Source organism: Cervus elaphus, chromosome 9 (assembly GCF_910594005.1).
Source record: "Cervus elaphus chromosome 9, mCerEla1.1, whole genome shotgun sequence".
NCBI lineage: Eukaryota > Metazoa > Chordata > Mammalia > Artiodactyla > Cervidae > Cervus > Cervus elaphus.
In genome coordinates this window covers 44,833,619-44,847,131 of record NC_057823.1, presented here as the reverse complement: position 1 = coordinate 44,847,131, position 13,513 = coordinate 44,833,619, and the positions used below count along the sequence as shown (strand labels likewise).

At 59.7% G+C, this 13,513-nt stretch overlaps 1 protein-coding gene across 2 annotated transcripts; it reads left to right on the top strand.

The window, feature by feature from the left end:
• Nucleotides 1-31: 31 nt before the first annotated feature.
• Nucleotides 32-13,449, top strand: POLRMT (RNA polymerase mitochondrial). 2 transcript variants are annotated; one of them, XM_043912578.1, is made up of 21 exons: nt 32-169; nt 656-754; nt 3,090-3,685; nt 6,556-6,686; nt 6,770-6,962; nt 7,980-8,129; nt 8,307-8,471; nt 8,602-8,757; nt 8,978-9,202; nt 9,409-10,215; nt 10,576-10,698; nt 10,984-11,106; nt 11,306-11,485; nt 11,625-11,711; nt 11,788-11,901; nt 11,979-12,031; nt 12,141-12,239; nt 12,822-12,894; nt 13,032-13,123; nt 13,208-13,269; nt 13,354-13,449. In XM_043912578.1, exons 1-21 carry the CDS (start codon nt 82-84, stop codon nt 13,401-13,403), a joined length of 3,666 nt encoding a protein of 1,221 aa, XP_043768513.1. In that variant the 5' UTR covers nt 32-81; the 3' UTR covers nt 13,404-13,449. The 2 variants fall into 2 exon arrangements, with proteins under 2 accessions (XP_043768513.1, XP_043768512.1); XM_043912577.1 differs by having other exon boundaries at nt 7,977-8,129.
• Nucleotides 13,450-13,513: the final 64 nt, after the last annotated feature.

Below are 13,513 nucleotides of genomic sequence, written 5' to 3'. Positions count from 1 at the left end.
AGGCCACGGAACTACAACTCCCGGCGGGCGCAGGCGGCGCAGGCGCATTGCGGTGGCGCGGTGGTCCCGCGTGCAGGCGGCATGTCGGCGCTCCGCTGTGGCTGCAGGGCGGCGGGGCTTCGGAGGGCCCTGTGGCCGAAGGGCCACCCCGGCCTCCTGGCCGAAGAAGGTAACGCAGGGGAGGCCCGGGGATGACGCCGGGACCGCTGCTCTGCCCCCTCACCCGCCGCCGTGACCTTTGGCTTCTCGACCCCAGGGATCCCGCTAACTTGCTTTGCCGATTCTGCCGAACCCAGTGACTGTATCCCGCTTTCAGTCGCCCTTTTGGGCCACTCTACGGACCGGGGTCGTCGGTGCACTGTGACCTTTGATTCCTGGGTTCTTTTTGGAGTCCCATGACCCCCTATTTACGAATTAGAGTTTAACCTTTGAACTGTCTGTGCCTTAGTTCGCGGAACCTTTTATCTTCGAACTCACGCCCCAGTTTCCTTTTTCCCTTACCCTGTGGTTTTCCCTTTGAGATGTTGTGATCACTGACAGTTGCATGGTCTTCAGGGTTCCTTTCCCCGGATCCTGTGATTCCTGACCCTGCGAGGGCCCTCCCTGCCCCACCCTTGACACCCGCCCGCCTCAGCCTCCCTGGTCTCTCCCGCAGGGGCCCTCGGTGGCGTCTGGGCCAGGAAGAGGAGCTTGTCTGCCAACGCTTGTGAGCAGGACCGCCGGAAGGACTGCGGCCACGCAGAACTGCTGGAGGGTGAGCCTGACCCCAGGGAACTGGTCCTGATGCTCCTTTCTCACTGTCACCCCACCGACCACGCTGCTGGGAGCCAGCTCCTTCGTTCCTCCAAGGTTCATTGGTTCCACCCCTTTGAGAAGGGTTGTCAGTCTGCAAGATGGGGTGACTCGCTGGGTCCTGCTCTCCAGTGGTCCAAGGGCCCCCTTGGTGCCACTGTGAAGTGAATGCCTTGTGCAGTGAGCTCTTACAGTTCCCTCGTCTTCCCAAACCCACCAGGGGTTCCCACTTTCCAGATGAGAGTGAAGTGAAAGTTGCTCAGTTGGGTTGGACTCTTTGAGACCCCATCGACTATACAGTCCATGGAATTCTCCAGGCCAGAATACTGGAGTGGGTAGCCTTTCCCTTCTCCAGGGCATCTTCCTAACCCAGGGATTGAACCCAGGTCTCCCACATTGCAGACGGATTCTTTACCAGCTGCGCCACAAGGGAAGCCCAAGAATACTGGAGTGGGTAGCCTATCCCTTCTCTGAGGGACCTTCCTGACTCAGGAATCAAACCGGGGTCTCCTGCATTGCAGGCAGTTTCTTTACCAACTGAACTCTCAGAGAAGCCCTGATAAATGAGAGAGTTGAGGCCCAAATTGTGGCTGGAGAGACTGGCCTGCTGTGTGCAGAGCTGGGCTTTGCCCTGTGACGTGCCGGACTTCAGTGGTCCTGGCTCAACTTCCCAGGCTTGGCGCCTGATAGGGTCTGCTGGTGGTCTTTGTCACTGGGGATGGACAGCCAGGTCCTGGCATCTCCAGAGCGAGCTGGGGGCATCACTGTCCCCTCCCTCTCAGGTGTCCAGTGCTTCCTGCTTCCCTCCTGCCTCACATCCAGTGAGTGGCCAGCAGCCAGGAGTGGGATGGGGGAGCCTTTAAAAAGAAAACCCTGATTTCAGAAAATCCCAAACGTGCAGAAGTGAAGCCACAGGTCTTACCAGCTTTAAGAGCCTACCTTCTTTCATTTCTCACCCACCTCATTATTTTAAGGCAAAACCCAGGGTCTGAAAATGTGATCACTTCGTGTCACTCCCCAGTCTCAAGCCCTCCAGCAGTATCCTTTCTGGCAGAATTCTGTCTCCACCCCCATTGAGGGCCTCAGAGCCCTGTGGCTTCTGCCAGTGTCCTTGGCTTCTGCCAGTGGGATCGGTGCACCTACTTGTCCCCAGTCACCCCCCAGGGGTTTCAGATGTGGTCACCTCGTGCCCTTTCTGGCACTTTGCCACTGACCATCTCCCGCACATTCAGAAAGTATCTGCTGACTTTCCGTCCACTGAGGCGGGGGACTGTGCCTTTCTTGTTGCTGTGTTTCTGCTCCAGACCGGCCCTCCTGTCTCTGGGCTGATGTTACAGTGAGAAGCGCAGGCAGGAGACAAGTACCATTGGTCCTCAATGTTTGTGGATTCTGTGTTTGCAGAATCTCTTACCAGCTGAACTTTACCTGAAACCCCAGTCGATGTACACCTTCTCAGCTGAGGTGGAGCTGGGTGACACTCTTGTCAGTAAGGCGTCCTTTTCAGGGTATATCTAGAGCCCTGTGTTTACATTTTGTGCTGTGTGTTGGTGGTTTAGCAGTTTAAAATGGCCCCAGGCATGGTGCTGCAGGGCCATCTTGAGCCCCTCAGCTCCAGGGGTCTGTAATGTGCCTTTTGGAGAAAATTTGTCTGATCGGTGAAGTTTGTTCAGGAATGAGTTCTAGCAGTATTGGCCATTGTATATGTGTATGAAATCAGGTGTATCAGATAGGAAAACTCACACCAGGGTGATATGTGGATCTGCTGGTGGGAGTGTGGCCTTGGGCACTCAGGAGTCCTGTGTTCCCTGGGTGCGGTGGATCCCTGTTCACCAACTCAGTAGCCCCAAACCCCATAGAGTCATGAGAGCCGGCTGTCTGTAAAGCAGCACAGGGCAGGGGTGGGCTGTGGCTGTGAACGCTTGGGGCAGTGCATGTGCAAAGGCCCTGAGGCCATTACAGCTGGAGTGGTGATGGGGAAGGGAGGCAGGGATTCAAGGAAGCAGGGGCTGTGGATAGATTTTGAAGGCAGAGCCCCAAGGAGGCGCTGACTGGCTGGACCTGGAGGGAGAGAGCCCTGGGAAGGACAGAGCTGCCGGGGCGGGAGGATGTAGAGGAGCAGGTGGTGGACAACTCCAGGAGCTCCTTCCGGGCTGGGTTCAAGCAGCCCAGGCAGACTTGTGTGGGGCAGGTGAGCATGCATGCCGAGGATCTGGGGGCGTTTGGTGGTCAGTAGACACACACCCAGGACTGAGCCCCCCTCCTGACAGTGGGGTCCCCTGACGTCTCTCTCCCCACAGTGCTCGAGGCACGAGTGCGGCAGCTGCAGGCTGAGGGCACGGCAGAGGAGGTGACAGTGAAGAGGGTGGCCATGGCTCAGGCCCCAGAGACTGGTGGCATCTGGCCCCCCAGGCAGGCTCCAGTGGGGGCTGAAGGGGCCGCCCCCGAGCTCAGCAGCCACTGGGTGCAGAAGCTGGACAAGGATCAGCAGCTGATAGAGAAGTGCTGGCAGCAGCCGGAGGGGAAGCAGCCGAAGACGGTGGAGAAGCCGACCTGGGAGAAGCGTCTGCGCGTGGAGCCGCGGCTGCTGAGCAGGAAGCTGGCGGGCCAGCTGCAGCAGTGGGAGCGCAAGAGGCCGCAGAGCCCCTGGGAAGAGCAGCTGGCCCGGCTGCTGCAGGAGGCCCCGAAGAGGCTGAGCCGGGAGGCAGATGAGGGCTCCGAATCCCGGCTGGAGGGCCAGCGCCAGAAGCTCCTGGCCTTCCTGGAGTGCTGCCTGCTCACGGGCCACCTGACCCTGGCCCACCACGTGCTGGCTGCACAGCACAGCCGGGCCCCGCAGCAGCAGCTGCTCACGCTCCGCATGTACAACACCGTCATGCTTGGCTGGGCTCGCCAGGTGAGGGGCTGGGGTCGGAGGCGGGAGCCAACCCGGGGCACCTAGATCCCAACTCTGGTCTCTCAGCCCCAGGAATCAGGCCTTCAATTTTTATTATGCTGACAACTTTTTTTTTTTTTTTAGATTTTTTTTTTTTTTAATTGGAGTAGAGTTGATTTACAATGTTGTGTTAGGTAGCACAGCAAATCAGTTATATCTATACTTTTTGATGTTTAGTCGCTAAGTCCTGTCCGATTCTTTGTGACCTCGTGGACTGTAGCCCATCGGACTCTGTCCATGGGATTTTCCAGGCAAGAATACTGAAGTGGGTTGTCATTTCCTTCTCTATTGATTTATTTTTTAATTGGAGGAAAATTGCTTTACAATGCTGTCTTGGTTTCTTCTGGTATGACGCTAATCAGCCATAATTATACAAATATCCCCTCGCTGTGAACCTCCCCCCAGTCCCACCCCTCTCGGTCTTCACAGGGCACGAGGTTGGGCTCCCTGTGTCACAGAGCAATTTATTGTCAGTATCTGTTTCACACATAATCGTGTATATATGTCGCTGCTGCTTTCTCCATTCATCCAGCCCTCACCTTGCCCCCCACCCCATGTCCACAAGTCTGTTCTCTGTATCTGCGTCTTCATTCCTTCCCCACTGTTAGGTTCATGGGCACCATTTTTCTAGATTCCATATATATGCATTAATATACGATATTTGTTTTTCACTTTCTGACTCACTTCAGTCTGTATAGCAGGCTCTAGGTTCATCCACCTCATTTGGACTTACTTTTCAAAATTTGTTCTTTTTTTTATGACTGAGTCAAATTCCATTGTATGTATGTACCACATCTTTGGGGCTTCCCAGGTGGCACTTGTGGTAAAGAACCCGCCTGCCAGTGCAGGAGACATAAGAGATGTGGGTTCGATCACTGGGTCAGGAAGGTTCACTGGAGAAGGAAATGGCAACCCACTCCAGTATTCTTTCCTCCCATGGCGGGCTACAGTCTGTGGGGTCTCAAAGTGTCTGACACGACTGAAGTGACTCCGAATGCAATGAACATTGAGTTACATGTGTCTTTTAGAATTGTGGCTCTCAAAAAAAAAAAAAAAGAATTGTGGCTCTCTCAGGGAATATGCCCAGTAGTGGGATTGTTGGGTCATATGGTAGATTTATTCCTAGTTTTTTAAGGAATCTCCATACCATTCTCCATCAATTTACATTTTCACCAACAGGTTGAGAGAGAGCTCTCTTTTGTCCACATCCTTTCTAGCATTTATTATTTGTAGAGAGTTTGATGATGGCATTCTGACTGGCGTGAGGTGATACCCCATTGTAGTTTTGATTTGCGTTCTTTAATAGTGATGTTGAGCATCTTTTCTTGTGTGGCCATTTAACAATTCTTTAGACTTGTTAATTATAAGTCACACGTGGCCTTCAATGGAAAATGTGAAAATGACAAAAGGGCCAGAAGACAGCACACGCATGGTCCAGAGCATTCCTGTGTGGTTACTCAGCCAGGGTGCTGGTGCAAGGGGTGCTGTGGGCCCTTCTCAGGGCAGCCTCCTCTATGCTCCTGTCTGGTTCTCTGTCTAGCTTGTTCACATCCCACTCTGGGGTGGTGTGGGATGTGAACCTCATGGTGCAGCCATCCGCAGCTGTGAATTTCCCTCTGGGTGCAGCTTTAGCCACTTCCCTTGTGACTTCTCCTCTGACCTGTGACCGCTGAGGAGAGTTGCCTACGCACCCTTGTAGAGACAACTTCCCCAGCACCCTCCCTGCCGTGCATCTGCATCCTCATCTGAGGAGCATCAGAGAAAGTCTCAGTGCCGGTGAAGAGGGAGGCAAGTGCGGGTGCAGCTCCGGGAGGCAGGTTCTCAACAGGGCCTCAGCTGTGCTGACTCACGCACAGAATGGGGCCCAGAGCAGCCTGGCAGCACTGGGAGGTGCCAGGGTCTCCATGGCAACAGTCACAGGGGGTTTCCTGCTTGCGTTGTCTGTGCGAGGCCTGCTCAGTTCCAGGTGTGTCTCCTTTCCTACGGTGCTGGCCCTCTGGCATCCGCCATCGCCATCGGAGAGTTTTGTCAGAGCGGCAGGTTTCTGATTAGACGAGCTTCCTGGGGCCCCAGAACACCTGAGCCACCTGGGAGGCTTCCAGCAGTAGACACTCGTTTTCTATTAGTCCCAGAGGCCTGACGTTTGAGGTCAGGGCAAGGCAGGCCCCCCTCCCTGCATCCCATCCTTCCTTCCTGCCTCTCCCGGCTTCTTGGCGGCGATGTCCCTCAGGCATGTCTGTGTCCCCCTGACCTCTGCCTTGGGTGCCATACAGCGTCCAGCATGACCTCATGTGACTGCACCTGTAGAGACCCTATTTCCAGACGAGGCCCTCTGCTCAGGCTCCAGGTGGATGTGTCAGGTGGCCCTCCTGTTTCTGCCATGTGCTCCCCTCGATCCACACCTTTCCCCTCCCCTCTGGGCCTTGGCTTTCCTATCTGCAGAATGGGGAGCCCTGCTGGGTTTTGGGAGCCGTGAAGGCTGTTGCTCAGGGCTTCAGGCACTGGGGGCGGGGGGATGCTGTGCAGGGTCTGTGTGTGTTTTTCTGGTGGTGGTAACGGTCCTGTGAGTTTAGAAAGGCAGGAGAGATGAGCTGGTTCTAGACCAGCCGTGTCCAATGGCGCTGTCTGTGACCTTGCCAATCTCCTTCAGCTGCACCAGCCTCCTGGTGCAATGCCCACCTCTGTGGCACCTCTCCTAGATCCTCAGGGCCAAGGGGAAAGTGCTGGCTGAGTTGGCTGGGAGGCCTGTGGTGGGGTAATTGGGGGAAGGAGCAGGTTCCCCCCGCCCCGTACCCCTCCTTGCAGGCTCTCACCCAGCCTGGTCCCTCCAGGGCTCCTTCAAAGAGCTGATGTACGTGTTCTTCATGCTGAAAGATGCCGGCCTGGCTCCGGACCTGCTGTCCTATGCAGCCGCCCTGCAGTGCATGGGGCGCCTGGACCAGGATGCCAGCACCATCCGAAGGTGGGCAGGGGGCGGTGGTGGAGCTGGGGTGGGACCCCAGGGGCTCCCCGCCGGTGCTGATAGCTGGGTGCGCGTGCCCTCAGATGCCTGAAGCAGATGGAGCAGGACGGGCTGTCGCTGCAGGGGCTCTTCTCGGCTGTGCCCCTGAGCACCGAGGAGCGGGCGGAGCTCCTGCGTGCTGTGCGCAAGGCCAGGCCGGCCTTCAGCCCCCAGCCGCCACCCCCGCCTCCACCCCAGGTCAACACCTCACCCCTGCTCCAGGAGATCTACGCCAAGGTGAGTGGGCCTGCATCTGGGAACCTGAAAGGGGCAGGTGGTCACTGGGCGCCTCGGCCCCTCCTCTTGTCTCTCCTGGCCGCGCTGGCCGCCCGCACCCCATGCTGGTGGATGGGAGGCTGTCCTGTCCAGGGGGGCCCACACACTGCCATATTTGGTTTCCACATGGAGACGCACCCTAGGCACAGCATGGGGGTATTGCAGGGCCAGTGTACCCACCTGAAACTGCACAGCTAATGCTGCAGGTGGCACAGGGTGCATGAGGCGAAGCCACCTCCCAGGGTGGAGGAGAGCATAGCATCCAGATCCCTGGGGCGACGCAGGGAGTTTTCTTTTTTTTTTTTTTCTTTTTCTTTTTTTTAGGAGTTTTCTTTTTTTACTGGGACAGACTTCTAACCTGCAGTTCACCTTTTAAAGTATAATCCAGTGGGTTGTTTTTAGTACATTGATCTCTACTTTTAGAACATTCATAACCCTGAGAGGAAGCCCATCCCCATCAGTGGTCACTCTCTACCCTCTCCCTGGCCCGTGATAACGTGGAACCCACTCTCTGTGTGGATCAGCCTGTTCTGAACATTTCCCATCAGTGGAATCACACCCCATGTGTCCTGTGTCTGCTGCTATCACTGAGCATCATGTTCTCAGGGTCACGTGGTAGCGAGTGTCTGGGCTTTTTTCACGGCTGAGGGATGCCCATGTGTGGAGGGACCACGTAGTGTTTATCTATTGTTCCTTGGTGGACACTTGACCACCATAAACCAGACTTCTGTGGCTGTCTGTGGACCAGTCTTTGTGTGGATGTATATTTTGGGTTTGCTATCTTTAGTGTACCTATCTTTAGGAGGGTCACACAGTTCACACAGTTGCAAGTTGGAAGAGAAAACAGCAGCATCCGGGGCTTCACACTGTCTCCAGCACCTCCCCCCACCCCCACCCAAGGCCCGGGAGACGCTGCGCTACTCTGGTGGGTGGAGAGGTCAGCAGTGGGGCCTCACTGGCAGCCTGTTGCCCCAGCAGGACCCCTCTGTGTCCTACCCGAGGCTGCACTTGTCCCTGAAAGAGCTGCAGGGCCTCTTCCGACAGCAGCTTGGCGTGGAGATGGCCACCACTGTCACCGTGGAGTCTGTGGAGAAGGCCCCGCTCCTGACCAAGGAGGTCCTGCAGGCGGTAAGGGGCTGAGGGTGCTCTTGCCTGCTGAGCTGGGTGTCCACTGGGCAGGGTCCGTCCCAGCACCCCTCCCACCAGGTCCTCTGAGCCAGGAGCTCTACCACCAGGCTGGGCCAGGTTGCTTGGGCACAGTGGTGACTCCTTGTGCAACCCTGCCCTGTCCCCTCCCATCCCCAGCGGAAGACCCTGGCGGCCTTGCGCGCGGAATGGGAGTCGGTGCTGTCCCTGGAGCTGCAGAAGACCAAGGAGAGTGAGGCCCGCGCTGCTGCAGAAGGCCGCCTGTCCCTCTTCCCCTACCTGTGCCTGCTCAGCGAGAAGGACTTAGTGGGGCTGCTGCTGCAGGTGTCACATCAGGAAGGGCGGGGCTGCTGCTGTGGGTTGGGGGGCTGTGGGAGTAGTACTGCTGGGGGGGGTCAGGTGCTCCCGATGGAGCATGGGGCTTACGGTGCTGTCCTCCGGGGCTGTCCCTCAGACCCTGCAGGCGCTGCCCCCGCATGGAGTGTCGCTCCTCTTCCTGGCGCACGAGCTGGGCCTGCGTGTGTTGAAGAGGAAGCGGCTCAGGAACCGGGTGGAAGAGCTGGAGCAGCGCTATTCCGAGTACCTGCACCTGCTGGCCTCCGACACCCAGGTGAGGCCGGGAGCCTGAGCAGGGGGAGCCCGGGCAGGGTGCCCCAGGCCTCAAGCAGAGGTCCGCTCCCCCTCCCCCACCCTTGCCTGGGGTGGCCAGATTGGCCCCCAAACTCCACCTCAGTTTCCTCACCTAACCCTGCTCGTTGCCAGGGGCTGAGCAGGGGTCTTCAGCTCTGCACCTGGACCCTCAGGTCTCTGAGCCACCCTCCCGCCCACAGGTAGCAGAGCCCTGCCTGCCTCGCCAGCACTGGGAAGCGCTGGGCATGCCTGAGGTGCCCCCGGAGCAGCCCTGGCCTGTGTCTGTGCTGGTGCAGCTGGGCAAGCAGCTGGCAGAGGTGCTGGTGCGAGCCGTGCAGATGCCCAGCAGCCTGGCAGTGCCCCGGGGCCCCAGAACCCTCATTCCTGTGCTCTACCACGTGTATGCCTTCCGCAGCTTCCGCCAGGTGTGCCCCCGGTGGGGTTCCTCCAGTGGTGTTCCTCAGCGCTGGGAGGGGGAGGGGGCGCCCCAGGGGCTGTGAGGCTCTGGGATCCTGCTGTGGCTCCAGACCCTGAGGACCTGGACTCAAGGTCGCGGCGTCTGAGGGGACTCTGGGGTCTTCCTCCGCTGCCTTACAGCGCGCCCTGACCTCTTGGCCTGTCCTGCCACCAGATTGGGATCCTAAAGCCGCACCCAGCCTTCACGCAGCTGCAGGAGACGGCAGCGGAGCGCACCCTGATCTTCGAGTCCACGGAGGTGCCCATGCTGTGCCCGCCCCTGCCCTGGACATCGCCACACTCGGGCGCCTTCCTGCTGAGCCCTACCAAGATGATGCGGTCCCTGGAGGGTACCCAGCAGCACCAGCTCCTGCTGGAGCGCTGCCCGCCCGCCGAGCTGCATGGCGCTCTGGATGCCCTCACTCAGCTGGGCAACTGTGCTTGGCGCGTCAACGGGCGCGTGCTCGACCTGGTGCTTGACCTCTTCAGAGACAAGGGCTGCCCCCGCCTGGGCGTGCCCGCCCCGCCCACCGAGGCCCCCCGGTCCCCCGAGGGCCGCCAGGCCCCCAAGGGCCGTCTGCTGCCCGAGGCCTCACCTGCTGACAAGGCGGAGATGCGGCGGGAGTTGGCACGGCGGCTGAAGGTGGCGCGGGAGATGCAGAGCCTGCGCGCAGACGCACTCTACCGCCTGTCGCTGGCCCAGCATCTGCGGAACCACATCTTCTGGCTGCCACACAACATGGACTTCCGAGGCCGTACCTATCCCTGTTCACCACACTTCAACCACCTAGGCAGCGACCTGGCCCGCGCGCTGCTAGAGTTTGCCCAGGGCCGCCCACTCGGCCCCAATGGCCTCGACTGGCTCAAGATCCACCTGGTCAACCTCACAGGGTTCAAGAAGCGCGAGTCACTGCAGGCGCGCCGCGACTACGCAGACGCGGTGATGGAGGACATCCTGGACTCAGCTGAACGACCCATGACGGTGGGCTCTGACCCCTCACCATCGGGCCCTCCCAGCCGCCCCGGCACCCACATCGGAACCCTGCAGGCACCCTGACCCCCTGCTTTCCTGGCACTCTTTGGCTGGCCCTTTGCTCTGTCTTGGGCCATGGACAGCACTGCCACCTCTCATACCACGGTGGCCCTCTCTCCAGGCTGGTCCCCTCCCTGGTCCATCGCTCTGGTCCTCTCCAGGCCTCTAGGGCCTCCTTGTGTCTTCCTACCATCTGGGCCCAACCAGCTGCTGCCTGTGCCCAGGAAGTACTCCCAGGCTGGCTCTGACCCCACTGGTTGGGGCCTGGAGACCCTGGGCCGGCCTCACCCTGCGTACTACCCCCTGCAGGGCCAGAAGTGGTGGATGGAGGCGGACGAGCCCTGGCAAGCCCTGGCTTGCTGCATGGAGATCGCCCAGGTGGTGCATTCCCCTGACCCTACCACCTACATCTCTCACTTTCCAGTTCACCAGGTGAGCTGGGGGACCCTGCTGTGGGCCATGCCTGGCCCTCGTGCACTCGGCTAAAGTTTTCTCAGGCTAAGGAGCTGAGGGATGGCATGGTGTCCACTCTGCACTGGCTGGTGTTCCTGGGTAGGGCTTCTCTGTGCCTCGGTTCCCCATTGCAGGGGTTCATGGCCGCCTATCAGTGTGTGGGTCTAGGGTGGTCTTGCCTAAGCAGAGCTGGGGAAACAGGAGCCCCCAACCACAGACATTGGCCCACCTCACCCAGCCCCTCACTGTCCACCCCCTGCCCAGGATGGCTCCTGTAACGGCCTCCAGCACTATGCCGCCCTGGGCCGGGACAGCACAGGGGCCGCCTCCGTCAACCTGTCTCCCTCTGACCTGCCGCAGGACGTGTACAGTGAGGTGGCTGCACAGGTAGGCACCATGGCCCCCCCACCCCTGTGTACCCTGATACCCCAGACCCACCAGGGCCTGGATGCTGGACCCCATGGCCACCAACTGTCCCCATACCAGGCCGTGAGCAGGGTTCCCGGGAGGTGTCAGCGGGGGTGACCCACAAGAGGAGAGGAAACTTCCACCTCTGGGTGGGTGGCCCCACCCACTGCCCCTGCAGGTGGAGGTATTCCGCAGGCAGGATGCCAAGCAGGGAGTGCGGGTGGCCCAGGTGCTGGAGGGCTTTATTAGCCGCAAGGTGGTCAAGCAAACAGTGATGACCGTGGTGTACGGGGTTACCCGCTATGGTGGCCGCCTGCAGATCGAGAAGCGCCTCCGGGAGCTTGAGGACTTCCCCCAGGTACGCATCCAGTAGTAAGTAGTTCTGACAGAGGGGCTTGGCTCTGCCCCCTGCTGGGTCCCCCAGAGCAAGCCCACCCCGAGTGCGGGGCGACTTCCTGCGAGGGACCCCGAACCCTATCCACCCTACTCTTCTCCAGGAGTTCGTGTGGGAGGCATCTCACTACCTCGTGCGCCAGGTGTTCAACAGCCTCCAGGAGATGTTCTCTGGCACCCGGTCCATCCAGGTGAGGCCTCATCCTCCCCCTGCCCCGGGCTGTGGCCCCAGACCTGGCCCTTCTGACCCAGTGCCCGTCCCTGCAGCGCTGGCTAACTGAGAGTGCCCGGCTCATCTCACTCACGGGCTCGGCCGTGGAGTGGATCACGCCCCTGGGCGTCCCCGTCATCCAGCCCTACCACCGAGACTCCAAGGTCATGGTACGTGCTGTCCCCCACCCCCACCCCCGCTGAGCAGGGCAGGACTCACCTGTGTGTCCCCCATGCCCACCCTGCAGATAAAAGGCGGGCTCCAGAGCCTCACGTTGAGCAGCAGCGTGGACACCAACCAGTGAGTGTGGGTGCGGGCAGACATGCAGGAGGCCACCCGGGTAGGGACGGGCAGGGGCCAGGCTGTGGCCAGGCTCTGAGTCCTGACCGTGTACCCTGCTCACCCCCAGGAAGCCCAACACGCTGAAGCAGAAGAATGGCTTCCCACCCAACTTCATCCACTCACTGGACTCCACACACATGATGCTCACTGCCCTGCACTGTTACAGGTGTGCCAGTCAGGGTCCTCGTGGGGGAGGGGCTCCGAGTGTGAAGCTGGCCCTCTGAGGGTCCCCCAACATGCATGGACATTCTAGGGGCAGGCAGAGGTGTCTGGTTTATCCTGAGCTCCTCTGACCTGGTGGGGAAGTGTTGATGGTTGTTAGGAACAGCTGCTCACATGGTGGGGGGTGGTGTGTGTGGCTGTTCTGAGCCTGATGTCCACCGGAGTTCTGTGTTCCTGACCACCCCCCCTTGGGTGGCTACCCTGGGATGGAGCCCTGTGGTGGACTAGGGCCCAGGATCAGCAGCCCCCTACAGGGAGCTGAGAGTCAGGCAGCAGCTGGGGGTGGGTGGCAAAGAGGCATCTTCTGAGATGAGAACTTGTCATCTACCCACTGAGTGGGGCGTGCACACAGCCAGCCACCGGAGCACACAGGGGTGCGGGCAAGAGGAGGGTGGGCGTCACTGAGTGGTGGGGAGGGGCTTGAGGTGAGAACTGGGTCAATGATGGGGCTTGGGGGAGGTGTGGATTGTGGGGAGGGGACCTCGAGGTGCAGCGCCTCCACAGGAGCCCCTCATTCTGGCTGCAGGAAGGGCCTGACCTTCGTCTCGGTGCACGATTGCTTCTGGACTCATGCGGCGGATGTCGAGGTCATGAACCAGGTGCGGCTATGCCCCCACTAGCGGCTTCGCACCCCCAGCCTCCTCCCCACCCCTCCTGACCAGGGAGCCCACTCTCCACGCCGCTTGGGCCTGGTTTCTGGCTGCTTATGCCCTCCACCCCTGCTTCCGGTCCCCAGGTCTGCCGGGAGCAATTCGTCCGACTGCACAGCCAGCCCATCCTCCAAGACCTATCCAGGTTCCTTATCAAGCGGTTTTGCTCCAATTCTAGGTAAGGGTCCCCCTCCTGCCGGCACTGCTACTGTCCTCTCCCCAGGCTGTCCTGGCCTCACCCTCACCCTGTCTTTGTCTTCAGAACCTCCAAGAGCATGTGGGTCTCCGAGCTAAAGGACACGCTGCTGTCAGTGCCTCCAACAGGTAGGACCCTGGGCCGGGTGGCCACCCCTGCGGGCTGGGGGCGGGTCCCCCAGAGCCCGCCCACAGTCTCCCTCCTCTCTGCAGGGACCTTTGACCTGGAGCAGGTGAAGCGCTCCACGTTCTTCTTCAGCTGACTGCCCCTCCGCTCTGTACTCTAGTGTGAATAAAGGTCTGTCGCCACATGGGAGCTGCTGCCTGGGGAGGGGTGGTTAACGCGCTGTGTCCCGCCGAGCAATCAGACGCG

What these genes read in the sequence shown, in the direction of transcription:
- POLRMT (XM_043912577.1), top strand. Translation starts at nt 82, where the DNA reads ATGTCGGCGCTCCGCTGTGGCTGCAGGGCGGCGGGGCTTCGGAGGGCC. An exon ending in CGGCCTCCTGGCCGAAGAAG is followed by an intron (nt 170 to 655) that starts GTAACGCAGGGG and finishes TCTCTCCCGCAG; the next exon opens with GGGCCCTCGGTGGCGTCTGG. An exon ending in GATGCCAGCACCATCCGAAG is followed by an intron (nt 6,687 to 6,769) that starts GTGGGCAGGGGG and finishes GCGTGCCCTCAG; the next exon opens with ATGCCTGAAGCAGATGGAGC.